This window comes from Phyllobates terribilis, unplaced genomic scaffold, assembly GCF_046119375.1.
Source record: "Phyllobates terribilis strain yellow unplaced genomic scaffold, ASM4611937v1 Scaffold_7__3_contigs__length_470593459, whole genome shotgun sequence".
Taxonomy (NCBI): domain Eukaryota; kingdom Metazoa; phylum Chordata; class Amphibia; order Anura; family Dendrobatidae; genus Phyllobates; species Phyllobates terribilis.
The window spans coordinates 385,688,539-385,704,924 of NW_027362767.1; the positions used below are offsets into that span (position 1 = coordinate 385,688,539).

Sequence of the window (16,386 nt, forward strand, 5' to 3'; positions counted from 1 at the left end):
TCTGCACCTGTCAGGCTCTGAGAGGCCCGGCGTGGCCGTTGTCCCCGGCAACCGTTGTTTATGGACTCATGTTAACCCGGCTGCGAACCGGAGGACTTTCTGTTTAACCGTGAGTTGCTGAATAAAAGCAGTTTATGTTGGACTTGCTTGGGTCACTGCCTCAGTTACTGCACGGTGTGTATACCGCCGCCTTACAGCTTGGTGGAGAATGTGGGCATAGTGACTGAGGCATACCCCACGGGCCACTGCATGACCACAATCCGGCCTGCCACCTTTCAGTTCCACCCCATGGACAAAATGGAGGAGTTATTAAAGCAGCTCGCACTCGCCCAGCAGCAGCTGCTGCAGTCTCAGCGGCAACAGCAGGAGCAGCACCTGAGTCTCCAGCGGCAACAGCAGGAGCAGCACCTGAGTCTCCAGCGGCAACAGCAGGAGCAGCACCTGAGTCTCCAACGGCAACAACAGGAGCGGGAACAGCAGCTGCTGCAGTCTCAGCGGCAACAGCAGGAGCAGCACCTGAGTCTCCAGCGGCAACAGCAGGAGCAGCACCTGAGTCTCCAGCGGCAACAGCAGGAGCAGCACCTGAGTCTCCAACGGCAACAACAGGAGCGGGAACAGCAGCTGCTGCAGTCTCAGCGGCAACAGCAGGAGCAGCACCTGAGTCTCCAACGGCAACAGCAGGAGCGGGAACAGCAGCACAATCAGCAGCAGCAGCTACTGTACCAGCAGCTACTGTTCCAGCAGCAGCAAAAAACAAATGAACTGATGATGCAACAGATTGCTGCCCTGCGGGAGACACCGACCGCATCAGCCCCGGAACGTCGAGACGCCCGGGACAAGGTTCGATCAGCGTTGAGGAAGATGGGACCGGAGGACGACGTGGAAGCCTTCCTTACCATCTACGAACGCACAGCAGAGCAGGAAAACCTACCAGCCGACCAGTGGGCGGAAGTGGTGGCTCCGTTTTTGGTTGGCGATGCCCAGAAGGCCTGTTTCGACCTCAGTCAGGAGGACGCCCGGGACTACCAGAGGCTCAAAGGTGAGATCCTTGCCCGGCTGGCGGTCAATACATACGTGAGGGCTCAGCGTGTGTTTTAGTGGGCCTATGTGGAGACCCGACCTGCCCGGTCTCAGGCTTATGACCTCCTGCAGCTGGTAAAGACGTGGCTCCAACCTGAGACTTTGTCCCCAGCCCAGATAGTGGAGAGGGTGGTGGTTGACCGGCTGGTGAGGACTCTGCCAGTCGCTATCCAACGTTGGGTGGGGCAAGGGGACCCCGACACCCTCGACCAGGTGGTCAGTTTGGTCGAGCGCTACTCAGGACTTCATTCGAGACTCCGCCCCCTCTCGGCTGTCACGCCGATCCCTGCCAACCCAGGAGTCAGGAAAGGGGTCGCATCCCTCTGCTGGGGACAGTCAGCACCATACCCGTGCTGAAGGGGAACCCCGGAGTGAGAGTGGCAGGAGACCGGTTCCCTCCCAATCTGTCATAAGACCTAACAGTACCACCACCCATAGGTGCTGGCGGTGTCAGGGGCTGGGACATGTGATTGCTAATTGTCCCCTGACTACGGAACCCATGGACTGCGGATATAGCCGCCGGGTCTCAATGTACGCCCAGACCGTCTGCACAGTGAGCGCCGAATCCCGGGACAGTGAACTCCAACTATGCCAGGTACTGGTTAATGGGTACCCCACGGAGGCCCTCCTGGACTCAGGGAGCCTCGTGTCTCTGGTACATGGGTCGCTGGTGGCAGGAGACAACCCCTGTGGACGGCCAGTCGGGGTTGTGTGTATCCATGGGGACCTCCAAGAGTACCCAACTGCAGAGATGTTTTATGTCTCCACATGGCGTGGACAAAACTATGTGGTGGGAGTGGTAAAAACTCTTCCATATGGGACTGTATTGAGAAGAGACTTGCCCCTGTTCTGGACTCTGTGGAAAAACAAAATCCACTCTCCCCCGGTAAAATGTATTTCCGACGCTGTGCCCGATGAACCTGCCGTAGGGGTGTCCAACCTAGGGACAGAGTGTGACCCCGATAGGTTTCCCTTAGAGGTGTTGGCAGGAGAGGTCGAGGACACCCAATCGATCCCCGAGTTGAAAGTGTCCCGGGGAACGTTTGGGAAAGCTCCGCTACGGGATCCCACCCAGACTCAGGCGCGGGAAAGGGTGTTAGAGATAAATGGCGTAGCTCAACAGCCCGGTGCAGATACTGTATTTCCACGCATGGTAATCAGCGGTGAGTTACTCTACAGGACAGATAAGATCAGGGACGAGGTTGTAGAACAGTTAGTGGCACCTCAGTCGTACCGTCGAGAGATTCTGGAGATGGCACACTCACACCTGCTGGGTGGACACTTAGGGGTGAAAAAGACGCTAGACCATATCTTACAGCGGTTCTTTTGGCCTGGGGTTTACGCGGAAGTCAAAAGGTATTGTGAATCCTGCCCCGAATGTCAGTTGACCTCACCCATTGCAAGTTTCCGTAGCCCATTGGTACCTCTGCCTGTGATAGAGGTGCCTTTTGAATGGATTGCAATGGATTTGGTTGGACCCATTGTAAAATCCGCCCGTGGACACCAACATATACTGGTAGTCGTCAACTATGCCACTCGGTACCCGGAAGCTATACCACTACGCCACACCTCGGCAAAACTGATTGCACGGGAGCTGTTTTCCATGTTCTGTCGCCTTGGACTCCCCAAGGAGATCCTGACGGATCAGGGGACCCCCTTTATGTCCAAAGTGACAAGGGAGCTATGCAAATTGCTAAAAATTAAACAATTGCGCACCTCGGTGTACCACCCTCAAACCGACGGGCTAGTAGAACGGTTCAATAAAACCCTCAAGTCCATGTTAAAAAAGGTGGTTTCTAAGGATGGAAGGGATTGGGACATGTTGTTACCCTATTTGATGTTCGTTCGTCCGTGAGGTACCCCAGGCTTCCACAGGGTTCTCTCCCTTTGAGTTATTGTACGGCAGACACCCTAGGGGTCTGTTGGACGTAGCCAAAGAGACATGGGAACAAGAGCCAACTCCACATAGGAGTATAATTGAACACGTGGCTAGTATGCAGGACCGGATCGCGGCGGTCATGCCATCGTGAAAGAGCATCTGTTAGGTGCCCAGGCAGCTCAGAGGCGCACATATAATAAAAGAGCCAGAGTCAGAACTTTTAACAAGGGTGATCGGGTGTTAGTACTGGTACCCACAGCCGAGAGTAAGTTCATGGCCAAGTGGCAAGGACCATATGAGATTCTAGAAATAGTGGGGGAGGTAAATTACTGGGTGTATCAGCTCGGAAGGAGGAAACCTGAGCAGCTTTACCATGTAAACCTGTTAAAACCTTGGAAAGATCGAGAGTGCTTAGTTACAGACGTCACTCCGCGCATATCACCAGAGAGTTCTCTACCTTCAGCCAGGGAAGCGTCCGAGGGGGAGGTCAGGATAAGTGATGCTCTCACTAAACAGCAGTGACAGGAGGCTCGCTCGCTGGTGCAGCACAATAACGACGTGTTCTCAGAGCTACCAGGTAGGACTACGGTTATCAAACATGACATTGTCACCAAACCTGGCGTAAGGGTACGAATAAGACCGTACCGGGTACCCGAGGCCCGGAGGCAAGCCATCATGGCTGAGGTAAAACAAATGCTTCAGCTAGGCGTCATAGAGGAGTCACGGAGTGAGTGGGCTAGCCCCATCGTATTGATTCCAAAACCAGAAAGATCATTACGCTTCTGTAACGATTTCCGGAAATTGAATGAAGTGTCAAAGTTTGACCTTTATCCAATGCCCAGGGTGGACGAGCTGATTGAGAGACTGGGGCAGGCCCAGTACTTTACCACGCTCGATCTGACCAAGGGTTACTGGCATGTACCCCTCACAGATTCGGCGAAGGAAAAGACCGCCTTCGTAACTCCAGAGGGTCTATACCACTATGTGGTCTTACCTTTTGGGTTACATGGGGCCCCGGCTACATTCCAGAGGTTGATGGACATAGTGCTTAAGCCCCATCAGGAGTACGCGTCCGCCTATTTAGATGACATTATCATCTTTAGCACTGACTGGCATACGCACCTATCCCAGGTACAAGCGGTTCTGGATTCTCTCAGAGCTGCGGGGTTAACGGCAAATCCAAAAAAATGTGCGATAGGGCTAGAGGAAGCCCGATATTTGGGGTATGTGATAGGCCGAGGAGCTATTAAGCCCCAAATCAATAAAGTTGAGGCCATAAAAAAACTGGCCTAAACCATCAAGTACAAAGCAGGTGAGGGCGTTCCTTGGCATCCTTGGGTATTACCGCCGGTTTATACCTAATTTTGCTGGGCAAACGGCAGCCCTGACTGATCTCTTGAAAGGAAAAAAATCGGTAATGGTTCAGTGGAACCCTAAGGCAGAGGAAGCTTTTCAGTCCATGAAGTTGGCCCTGTGTGGACAACCGGTCCTCATCAGCCCCAACTTCAAGGAAACCTTCATTGTACAGACAGATGCCTCGGAGGTAGGCCTAGGAGCGGTATTGTCACAAAAAGTGAATGGTGAAGAGCACCCGGTCACCTACTTGAGTAGAAAATTTGTCCCGGCAGAGAAAAACTATAGCGTGGTAGAGAAGGAGTGTTTGGCTATTAAGTGGGCCTTGGAATCACTACGCTATTATTTACTCGGGCGTCAGTTCCGCTTGGTGACGGACCACTCACCCTTGGTATGGATGAGAAATGCCAAGGAGAGGAATGTGCGAGTCACCAGTTGGTTCCTGTCACTGCAAAATTTCAGTTTCTCGGTAGAACATCGCCCTGGGAAGTCGCAGGGAAACGCGGATGCCCTTTCCCGGGCACCCTGTATGGTGGCAAATGTTCAACCCCACAAGTTTGAACAGAGAGGGGGGATATGTGAGGCAGTGATCGGGATCGTATACGAGGGACGTTATATATCCCCCAGAATGTGTACAGAGACCTATTAAATCCATTGGAGTGCATTGCAGTCACAGACACAGCTGCGGCTGCAATGCAGGAATGAAGGTGAGCAATCACCTGGTCAGACTACCTGGCTAAGGCAGATTAAGTAAAACCCGGCAGGGCCTTCATTTCTTGGAGGAGGTCACAGGAGGCAGTGGGGCGGCCTCCTCCCTCCAACCCGGATTTTCCAGTGGCTCTTGCCACAGGTCCTTTAAAACTCCTTCACTAAGGTTTAGTGTTGTTCTATGTTGCAACCTGCTAGGAGCATAGCAGGATAGCTCAGCAGGACTGAGTGTGGCTGAACCACCGCCTAGGAAGGCTCTGCACCTGTCAGGCTCTGAGAGGCCCGGCGTGGCCGTTGTCCCCGGCAACCATTGTTTATGGACTCATGTTAACCCGGCTGCGAACCAGAGGACTTTCTGTTTAACCGTGAGTTGCTGAATAAAAGCTGTTTATGTTGGACTCGCTTGGGTCACTGCCTCAGTTACTGCACGGTGTGTACACCGCCGCCTTACAATATATATACTGTATATACATACATACAGTATATTGTAAGATGGCCGCCAGACATGTCCTTGAGGAGATATGTATTGATAGCTTCAGTGATGTAAAACCGGGAAAGCATGCTCCAGCCCACATAGTGCTGAGAGGGTTAATAGGGCGTATCAGGGCTGGTTTTTACGAGCAGTCATAAGAGACGGGAGGGATTGGCTGCTCGCATATCCCCACCCCAGGGCGTGTGTATAAAATGGAGCCCGAGGGTCTCATTTAGTGTCTGTGGCTGGAGGTGTGGAGACCTCCAGCGTGTCTGTGCTACAGGACACTGACTGTGAGCGGGCGAACCTGCAGTATTGTAAGGACTAGTTATTTTCCTGTTTTGTTACTTTGTGCCGGGCAAGGCTGTCTTTTGTTTACCTTGCAAGTGCGGTTTATGAGGCCTGAATAAACCTGCCTTGGACATTTTTAAGAAACTGACTCCTGTGCCTATCTCAAAAGCAGCTGAGAGAGAACCAAACCCTACAATTGGTGCTAAAAGCATGGGCATGAATCCCAAGGGGCAGTGTGACTGTACAGAAAACCATTTATGTCAAGGGTGATGAGGGAGTTGTGCAAAACCCAGGAAATCACACAACTCAGGACCTCAGTCTACCACCCCCAGATAGATGGCCTAGTGGAGAGGTTTAATAAAACCTTGAAGGCCATGTTAAAGAAGGTCGTAGAGAAAGAAGACCGGCACTGGGACTGCCTACTGCCGTACCTTCTGTTCTCCATTAGAGAAATCCTACAGGCCTCTACTGGATTCGCCCCATTTGAGCTGTTATATGGCCGACACCCCCGCGGACTCCTGGACGTAGCAAAGTAGACCTGGGAGGCGGAATCCACACCCTACAGGACTGTAATCGAATATGTGGCCCAGATGCAGGAGAGGATTGCAGAGGTGATGCCCATTGTGAAAGAACACCTCCTCAAAGCAAAAGAGGCACAGTCGAGGGTGTACAATAGATCAGCGAGGGTGAGATACTTCAACCCGAGGGATCGGGTGCTAGTACATAAGGTGGAGAGCAAATTCCTGGCCAAGTGGCAGGGCCCCTATGAAGTGCTTGAAAAGGTTGGCAACGTCAACTATAGGGTCCACCAACCAGGAAGAAGGAAGCCCTACCAGGTGTACCATGTCAACCTCATTAAGCCATGGCGAGACAGGGATTCTGTGGAAGCTCCGTGTTTGGTGGCGAAGACTTAAACTGACGTGAAGGAAGTCAAGGTGGCAGAGTCGCTGTCACATGCCCAGAAGCAACAATGCCGAGAGTTGCTGCAGCAGAACAGGGACCTGTTCTCAGATCTACCCGGCTGTACTCGGGTCATAGAGCATGAGGTGCTTACAGAGCCTCATGTCCGAGTGAATATGAAGCCATACCGGATTCCTGAAGCCCGCCGAGAGGTAATCTCGAAGGAGGTGACACGCATGCTGAATCTGGGGGTCATCAAAGAGTCCAAGAGTGGCTGGTCCAGTCCCATAGTCTTAGTGCCGAAACCAGATGAAGAATGGTGGTTCTGCAATGACTATAGGAAACTGAATGAGGTCTCTAAGTTTGATTTGTACCCAATGCCCAGGGTAGATGAACTAATTGAAAGGCTAGGGCCGACCAGGTACATTACCACCCTTGACCTCACGAAAGGGTATTGGCAGATTCCTATGTCCCAAGAGGCCAAGGAGAAGACGGCCTTTTCAACGCCAGATGGAAACTACACCAGGATGCCGTTTGGGTTGCAAGGAGCACAAGCTACCTTCCAGAGAGCCATGGACCGGATCCTAACTCCTCACAAGAAGTATGCAGCGGCCTACCTGGATGATATCGTGATCTACAGCCAGGATTGGGGAAGCCATCTGAGCAAAGTTCAGGCGATATTCGATGCTCTACGGAAGGCAGGGTTTTCCATCAACCCGAAGAAATGTGCCATGGGCATGGAGGAGGCCAGATATTTGTGCTATGTCGCAGGTAGAGGCGTGATAAAGCCCCAAGTAAATAAAATTGACGCGATCCGGGGTTGGCCACAACCTCTCACAAAAAAGCAGGTCAGAGCGTTCCTGGGCATCATGGGCTACTACCGCCGGTTCATTCCTAACTCTGCCATGAGAGCCGCCCCTTTGACAGACCTCCTTAAGGGGACAAAATCGGCTATGGCTAAGTGGTCTCCAGAAACTGAGATGGTCTTCCAGGAACTCAAGAAAGCCCTGTGTAAACAGCCGGTGTTGGTGGCACCGGATTTCTCAAAGGAGTTTGTGGTCCAGACGGATGCGTCAGATGTCGGGCTGGGTGCGGTCCTTTCACAAGAGACGAACGGCGAAGAGCACTTCATAATGTATTTAAGCCGGAAGCTGCCATCTTGTGAGAGAAATTACTTCATAGCGGAGAAGGAATTTTTGGCCATCAAGTGGGCTCTGGACACCCTAAGATACTACCTCTTAGACAAGAAGTTCAGGCTGGTGTCAGACCATGCCCCACTAAGGTCGATGAGCGAGAAGAAGGGGAACAATGCTCAAGTGACCAGGTGGTTCCTAGCTCTTCAGGATTTCAGCTTCCAGGTAGAGCATAGGCCTGGGAAACTGCATGGCAATGCTGACGCATTGTCAAGGGTCCACTGTATGTTAGCGGAAGGTGCCAAGCCCACCGGCTTTGGGCGGGGCGGAGGGGGTATGTAAGATGGTCGCCGGACATGTCCTTGAGGGAACATATGTATCGCTGAGGTTGTTAGCTTCAGTGATATAAAACCGGGAAAGCATGCTCCAGCCCACATAGTGCTGAACGGGTTAATAGGACGGATCAGGGCCTTATTTTACTAGCAATGATAAGAGACGAGAGGGATTGGCGGCTCACATATCCCCAGGATGTGTGTATAAAATGGAGACAGTGTAGCTCATTCAGTGTCTGTGGCTGGAAGTGTGGAGACCTCCAGCGTGTCTGTGCTACAGGACACTGACTGTGAGCGGGCGAACCCGCAGTATTGCAAGGATAGTTATTTTCCTGTTTTGTTACTTTGTGCCGGACAAGGCTGTCTTTTGTTTACCTTGCAAGTGCGGTTTATGAGGCCTGAATAAACCTGCCTTGGACATTTTTAAGAAACTGACTCCTGTGCCTATCTCAAAAGCAGCTGAGTGAGTGTACCAAACCCTACTATATATATATGTATGTATATATACACATATACACACAGTACAGACCAAAAGTTTGGACACACCTTCTCATTTAAAGATTTTTCTGTATTTTCATGACTATGAAAATTGTACATTCACACTGAAGGCATCAAAACTATGAATTAACACATGTGGAATTATATAGTTAACAAAAAAGTGTGAAACAACTGAAAATATGTCTTATATTCTAGGTTCTTCAAAGTAGCCACCTTTTGCTTTGATGACTGCTTTGCACACTCTTGGCATTCTGTTGATGAGCTTCAAGAGGTAGTCACCGGAAATGGTTTTCACTTCACAGGTGTGCCCTGTCAGGTTTAATAAGTGGGATTTCTTGCCTTATAAATGGGGTTGGGACCATCAGTTGTGCTGTGCAGAAGTCTGGTGGATACACAGCTGATAGTCCTACTGAATAGACTGTTAGAATTTGTATTATTGCAAGAAAAAAGCAGCTAAGTAAAGAAAAAGGAGTGGCCATCATTACTTTAAGAAATGAAGGTCAGTCAGTCCGAAAAATTGGGCAAACTTTGAAAGTGTCCCCAAGTGCAGTTGCAAAAACCATCAAGCGCTACAAAGAAACTGGCTTACATGAGGACCGCCCCAGGAAAGGAAGACCAAGAGTCACCTCTGCTTCTGAGGATAAGTTTATCCGAGTCATCAGCCTCAGAAATTTCATGTTAACAGCAGCTTAGAGACCAGGTCAATGCCACACAGAGTTCTAGCAGCAGACACATCTCTTCAACAACTGTTAAGAGGAGACTTTGTGCAGCAGGCCTTCATGGTAAAATAGCTGCTAGGAAACCACTGCTAAGGACAGGCAACAAGCAGAAGAGACTTGTTTGGGCTAAAGAACACAAGGAATTGACATTAGACCAGTGGAAATCTGTGCTTTGGTCTGATGAGTCCAAATTTGAGATCTTTGGTTCCAACCACCATGTCTTTGTGCGACGCAGAAAAGGTGAACGGATGGACTCTACGTGCCTGGTTCCCACCGTGAAGCATGGAGGATGAGGTGTGATGGTGTGGGGGTGCTTTGCTGGTGACACTGTTGGGGATTTATTCAAAATTGAAGGCATACTGAACCAGCATGGCTACCACAGCATCTTGCAGCAGCATGCTATTCCATCCGCTTTGCGTTTAGTTGGACCATCATTTATTCTTCAACAGGACAATGACCCCAAACACACCTCCAGGCTGTGTAAGGGCTATTTGACCAAGAAGAAGAGTGATGGGGTGCTACGCCAGATGACCTGGCCTCCACAGTCACCAGACCTGAACCCAATCGAGATGGTTTGGGGTGAGCTGGACCGCAGAGTGAAGGCAAAAGGGCCAACAAGTGCTAAGCATCTCTGGGAACTCCTTCAAGATTGTTGGAAGACCATTTCCGGTGACTACCTCTTGAAGCTCATCAAGAGAATGCCAAGAGTGTGCAAAGCAGTCATCAAAGCAAAAGGTGGCTACTTTGAAAAACCTAGAATATAAGTCATATTTTCAGTTGTTTCACACTTTTTTGTTAAGTATATAATTCCACATGTGTTAATTCATAGGTTTGATGCCTTCAGTGTGAATGTACAATTTTCATAGTCATGAAAATACAGAAAAATCTTTAAATGAGAAGGTGTGTCCAAACTTTTGGTCTGTACTGTGTGTATATATATATATATATATATATATATATATATATATATATATATATATATATACACACACATACAGTATATATATATAAAGTATATATATATTTATAATTTTTTTTTTTTTTTACTTTTTATTTCTAATTCCATAAAAGGGACTTTCATTCAAGATTGATGTGGTCTGTCGTCATAAATCAGCTCAGCGTATCTGAGAAAGACTGATAAAAGTGTGAAAGAACAGTCACAAATTCCCCGTCAGACCGTCATAACGGTGCTGACTGATGGATTAATTCTGCAGCCAGCGATAGACCGTGTGACACAGAGGCTACAGAAGGCAAACTGTGAAAAACTTTTTAATGAACAAGATTGAATATATTAATTTAGCCCAAAATATATGCATGTAAGTCTTCAAAAAAGCGGACAACCCTGTAATAAGCACCCAGAATTTGTTTTCCGACTGCCACTGAGTAGCGAAGTGGACGCCAGATTACAAATGTTTTTTTGCTCATCTCTAGGTGGGAGTTATTTGTTTTTTTTATTAAAGCCATCCATAACGCCCTCACAAAATATTACGTCAGGTGAGGGAAAGGGTTAATCGGCACTGATTTCGTACTGATGATACGATCATTTTACAAAATCTGACCGCCACTGACCTGCATCTCATCCATCCAGTCTATCATGTAGACCATTTCCTGGAATATTTTCTGGAGCGCCAGGTTCCTCTCCAGTCGCGCCCTCCTGGCGCTGAGCAGCTCTTTCAGCAGGTTCCACTGTCTCTGGATGTTATCCTTCTGAGCAGTTATCCGGCAGATATCATAGTATCCTTCAGACTCCATCTCCTGAGCCAGGTCCGCCACCACCTGAATCCGCTCTTCATAGGAAGAGATATCTGCCTCGATGGCTTCGTGTTTTTTCATGGCAGCTTCCACAGCAGAGAGGTCGTAACCAAAATTATCCTATCGAGTAAAACAAATGGATAAAATTAAGAAGTGTGATCGCCTATTTCATGATTGCAAACTCGCCACACCGTTCATGTGTTACCTGCGACACCAGACGTTGGTTCTCGCTGAGCCAGCCCTCCCGCATGGCGGCTTTCTGATCGAACCTTTGGGACAGGAGCTCTAGCTTCTCTTGACGTATAAGTTCATTCCGAAGCGCAACCTCCCGCTCATGTTCTGCCTTCTCCAGCCGTGTCCAAGCCTAGGTTATACCAAATGGATCCAGGATGTCACAATCACTGTCTAATACCTGCCGTTTCCAGGTGACTTTTCAGAATAGGCTGTCGCGTGTGTATATGACGTGTAACAAAAGTTCTGGTCCTTATAGGATTTGTATCTTGTATTTTTCCCCTCTAATTTTCTGTTCTCGCTGAGCTAGCAGGATAAGACTAGCTGCTATAATATCTCCCATACACAGCACACACAGACATGAGGGATTCCTGCTTCCCTGTCACTATGTACCAAAATATACTGCAGTACTGAGCAGTGTAACTGTGAATCCAGTTCTGGGGTTGAGATAAAACACAAGAAAGCAGCAGCAGACTAGCTGCTATAATATCTCCCATATACACCACTAACATACATAATGGATTCCTGCTTCTCTGTCACTTTGTACCAAAATATACTACGGTACTGTGCAGTGTAACTGTGAATCCAGCTCTGGGGGTGACAGTTTAAAGGCAGTTTAGGACCCAATTACAATCAAGATTAATATCTTTCAACCATTACAGCTTTATGTACCTGAAAATGGTACTAATGCAATGAATAAATGTTATACAATTCCCCAGAGGAACATGGTTATAGTTGTAATTAAAAAAGATATTTATTGATTTTTTTTTTTTTAAGGTATAATCTTCCCGCAATCGGACTGAAATATAGTTCTAATATCTAGTCTCTTTGGTGAAAAAATAGAAATATACATGATTTAAAGCATTTTTATAAATCTAATAAAAGATGAATTAGAAAAAAAAAAGTTATACAATGCATACATCCCGAAATGGTCTAAAAAGACTACTCATTCCACACAAAAAAAAACAAAACAAACAACACTCCTTTATGTAAAAAACAATATAAAGTGATGGTTTTGTAAAATGTAGAGATGAAAAATAACACTAAAAAAATAATAATAATAAAAAATATAGCTGCAATCACCTTCCGAACCCATACAAACCCAGAAAATAACAGGGACCCCACCATTGTGTCCCCTTCATGCTTTCCCTCTGCATAAGAGCATTTGCACCTTTTTTTGCCTAGTTTTTATTTTTTCATTTACGCCTTATTCTTTCTTTCATTTGTACCTTTGTTAACTTCTATTTTATACGCCTATTGACAGAGATTTGGGGTGTATTACAGATGTTTGCGGCCGATTCATCATTTGCTGCTTATTAAAAAGTTTCAAAACTTTTGCGCATATGTACTCCAGTCCCCTCAAGAGTGATCTTATGATACGCCTGAAATTTGTATGCACATTTTGTTACATTTGAGCAGAGCATGCTCAAGAAAAGATCTCAAAAAAGGTTTTTGGACAAAAATAAAGAACATTTTTGATCTTGCATAAAATTCGTGAACCGCATGTGCCATTTTTTAAGAATTTGGCGCCAAAAAGTTGACGAATAACGTAAGACAAATAAGGAAAGTGACGCAAATAATGAATCGGGCCTTAAATGTCATCATTCGGACACATACAAAACCGACCTTGTTAATATCTGAGATGTTCTTCCCCTCGGATGGCACGTACAGTTTACGTTTCTCTTCCCTCATCTTACTGTGAATAGAGAATAGAAGAACTTCCAAATTCCCTTTCTCCTGAAACCTAGAGAAAAAAAACAGACAATGGATCTGGTGAGACGCACTATCACTACAATTACCTACATTTGCTCCCAAACATTTCTTGTCATTGTCCAACCAGAAGACTAAAGTCACATCAATGACAGCCAATTATATCTGAAGACGCCCGTTCACATTAGATCAGGGGTGCACAACTTTTTCTAGTTGGATGCCCACATTACCAGGTTGTACTGTGCTGTAATAAAGCTTAAGGGAAACCTGTCAGGGCCACATAAAAGTATGGACAAATAAGCCTCCCACATATGGGTTTGTGTATGGAAGAGCTGGAAGGTAGAGATGTCGGCCAAACAACAACCGACATCTACCCTAGCCATATGGCCATCTGAGTACAGAACTCACTTGCATGGTTTTTCTGTGGTGCAGTACGTGGTAAATGCCTGAAGCTGCTGTTGGACACCAAGCAAAGAGTTGGCAAACTTCTGGTTTGTGATGATGGATATGGTTCTCTCTATCCACTCTAGAAGCTCTGTTGCCAGAACCTCATATCTACGGATGTCCTTCTCAGTCTCGATGGCCTGGTCCAGGACCTGCAGAGAACCAATGGCAGAGATGAACCTTTATAAAATCATGGACCTCGCAATTTAGTTCAAACACAAGATTCATATACACTCTATTGAGAAAAAGTATATGCCCCATCCCCCAACCATGTCTTTATGGGCCTTGTGCACTGGGCACAGTCATGGGGAACAGAAAACGGTCTTCCCCAAAGTGTTGGGGAGTTTATGAGTTGCTGCGGTTCCTTACACTTCTCAATAATATCACTCACGGGTGATGGGGGAAGATTTAGGAGGAAGAAATGTCATGAACGGACTGGTTATCCCGGTGGTTCCTATTACAGGACCGCGCTGGTATCAGAGCTCTGCTCCACTGGCCGTTCTGTCACATGTTAGTAAAGGCAGATGGTATGGTGTGGGGGGAGGTTTGCGGAGGTTATACACTGGGGGGGGGAGCAGGGGCCGAATGTGTGGCGCCCCTGAGGGTTCAGTCGCCACAGGGGTACTGCACCTCAGAATGAGGTGTGGTATCTCCTCTCCAAGGTAAGGATGGAGCACCACACAGGACCCCAACCACACACTCAACAGTACACCACTCCAGTTCTGAAGGGGCAAAAGCACCATAGTGCTGCCCCGGTCCTGAATGGAGGAGTTGGGGGGAACCATGTAGTGAGTGAGGGTGGAGGAAGCATTTACTTAGACACATAATGAGAATTCTATATAACTGGAGGCCATATTTATAACTTGGTCTTTAGTCGTGGTCCTTTGGGAAGGTCAGACAGCACAAGGCTGTAGCCGGCTCAGGGGGTCACGGTTCCCGGTCTCAGGCCTCGAGACGGGGGGCTGGGGCAGAGTTAAAACCGGCTCAGTCCCCGGTCAGAGTCCAACCAAGAAGGCCCAGGAGGGGAGCAGACGAGATAGGCTCCACAGGCGAAAGGATCTCAGGGGGTGCGTACGGAGCAGAGTCGCCACCTGCATACCTTATTCTGGCCCTGCCATAGAGACCCTGCCGCAAGAGGGGGTACCAGTCCCCGATTATCTGACTTTGGACTTCACGTCTCTGTCGGAAAAGTCTGGAGGCTTATGTGGATCCCAGGGGGATATGGACGGAGCGGAGTCGCCACCTGTATTCCCTAATCTGAGTTCATCCAGAGCGACCCGGCCTTACGCCACGTTCTCACCACTAGTAACCAAGAAGGGCACCCAGTCGGTCCGGGAGCTACACGCTACCCATCAAGGACATCGCAGTACCCGTACGAGACACAGTGGGGGACACAAGGCGGGAAAAGTTCACAAGGAAAGGAACACTTTAGAGCGGCGTGGTCCTGACAAGCGCCCCTGAACTACCTGGAGTGTGCTGAACCCCACCCTGGCGGCATCAGCTCGCCGTGTGACAGCAGAGAGAAGCTCTGAGCTGAGAAAGCACTACCATGAGTAAAGACTCGGATGACTTCAACTACTGCCTCTGTCTGTTCTTTCCTCCGCGGCTCTGCACCCGCCAGCGCTCTAACCTCCATCCTTCTCTTCACTGCCCTGAGGCCCCACTCCACCTGTGGGGAGCAGCACCAACTAAGCTGCCTGAACACCGGCCTCAGAGGACTGTAGCAGCGCTGGTGATCCTCACCAGAAACCACGGGTGGCGTCACGAACATTCCCCTTTTTCCCATACAACTTTCCCCCCTTCCCTTTTTAAGAGTGACGCCAGGGTACGGGCCCGGGAGCCGGCCACTACGACACCCCCCCCCAAAGCTAACAACAAGGCCCGGGCGCCGAGTCGTCCCCATCCCCTGGGCGCGTCAAATGTAACACACCAGAAGCGAGGGGCCGGATGTCATACACCGGGGGTGAGAGGCCGAATGTTATACATTGGGGGCGAGGGGCCGGATGTTATACACCGGGGGCGAAGGGGCGGATGTTATACACAGGAGGTGGGGGGGCCATATGTTATACACCAGGGGTCAGATGTTATATGGTGGGGCAATGGGACTGAAGGAAAAACCGGAATGCGTCCCAATACTTGTCTATATCTTGAGTTTATACCAATCTTTGGATTACTAAGCAGAGTATGATCAGAGGTAGTGATATAGAAATATTAGCCGTCTATAACTGTATTTTATTGATTGCTTTGAGATCAATCCCAATGTAAGATTTGTGGCAATGCCAAGGGGCTGGAAGAATGGCAGAATAGCAAGAAATGATCTGCTACTTTGGATCCAATCCTTATAAACAGGGAGGAAATGGTTGAGGAGGTAAAAGTGGCTGGGACCCTAGGAGGCAGCGATCATGCTATTATAGAATTTTGGATAACTAGAGGAGGAAGACATGTGAAGACTCAAACTTCAAGGTTAGATTTTAGAAAGGCAGATTTTAAGAGACTCAGAAAGAGAATAGGAGGGATCCAATGGCTGGATGTCCTTAAGGACAAAAATGTCCAGGTAGGATGGGAAATTTTTAAAAATGAGATTCTCAAAGCACAATCGTTAACAATCCCGAAAAGTAGGAAGAATGGGAAGCATTTAAGGAAACCAGGATGAATGAACACAGAACTTAAACACATGCTAAAAAGAAAGAAAGAAATGTTTATCAAATTGAAAGAGGGAGGCATATCTAAAGAAGATTATAATGCAGTCTGCAGAACCTGAAGGCACGTATCAGGTTAGCTAAAGCTGACAATGCATTAAGGCTTGCAAGAGATGTCAAAAGCAATAAAAAAGGATTTTGGGGGTATGTCAAAAGTAAAAGAAAAGTCAAAGATGCTATAGGAT

The 16,386-nt window shown here is 48.2% G+C and overlaps 1 protein-coding gene across 1 annotated transcript in view; it reads right to left on the reverse strand.

Annotated features, from left to right (window-relative positions):
• SPTBN4 (spectrin beta, non-erythrocytic 4) overlaps nt 1-16,386 on the reverse strand; it is a 140,777-nt gene that overhangs the window by 86,562 nt on the left and 37,829 nt on the right. Inside the window, exons 9-12 of the mRNA XM_073641480.1 lie at nt 13,467-13,654; nt 12,975-13,092; nt 11,323-11,481; nt 10,935-11,237 (exon numbers count right to left, since the gene is read on the reverse strand). Coding sequence (XP_073497581.1) covers nt 10,935-11,237; nt 11,323-11,481; nt 12,975-13,092; nt 13,467-13,654 — 768 coding nt within the window. The remainder of the gene's footprint in view (nt 1-10,934; nt 11,238-11,322; nt 11,482-12,974; nt 13,093-13,466; nt 13,655-16,386) is intronic.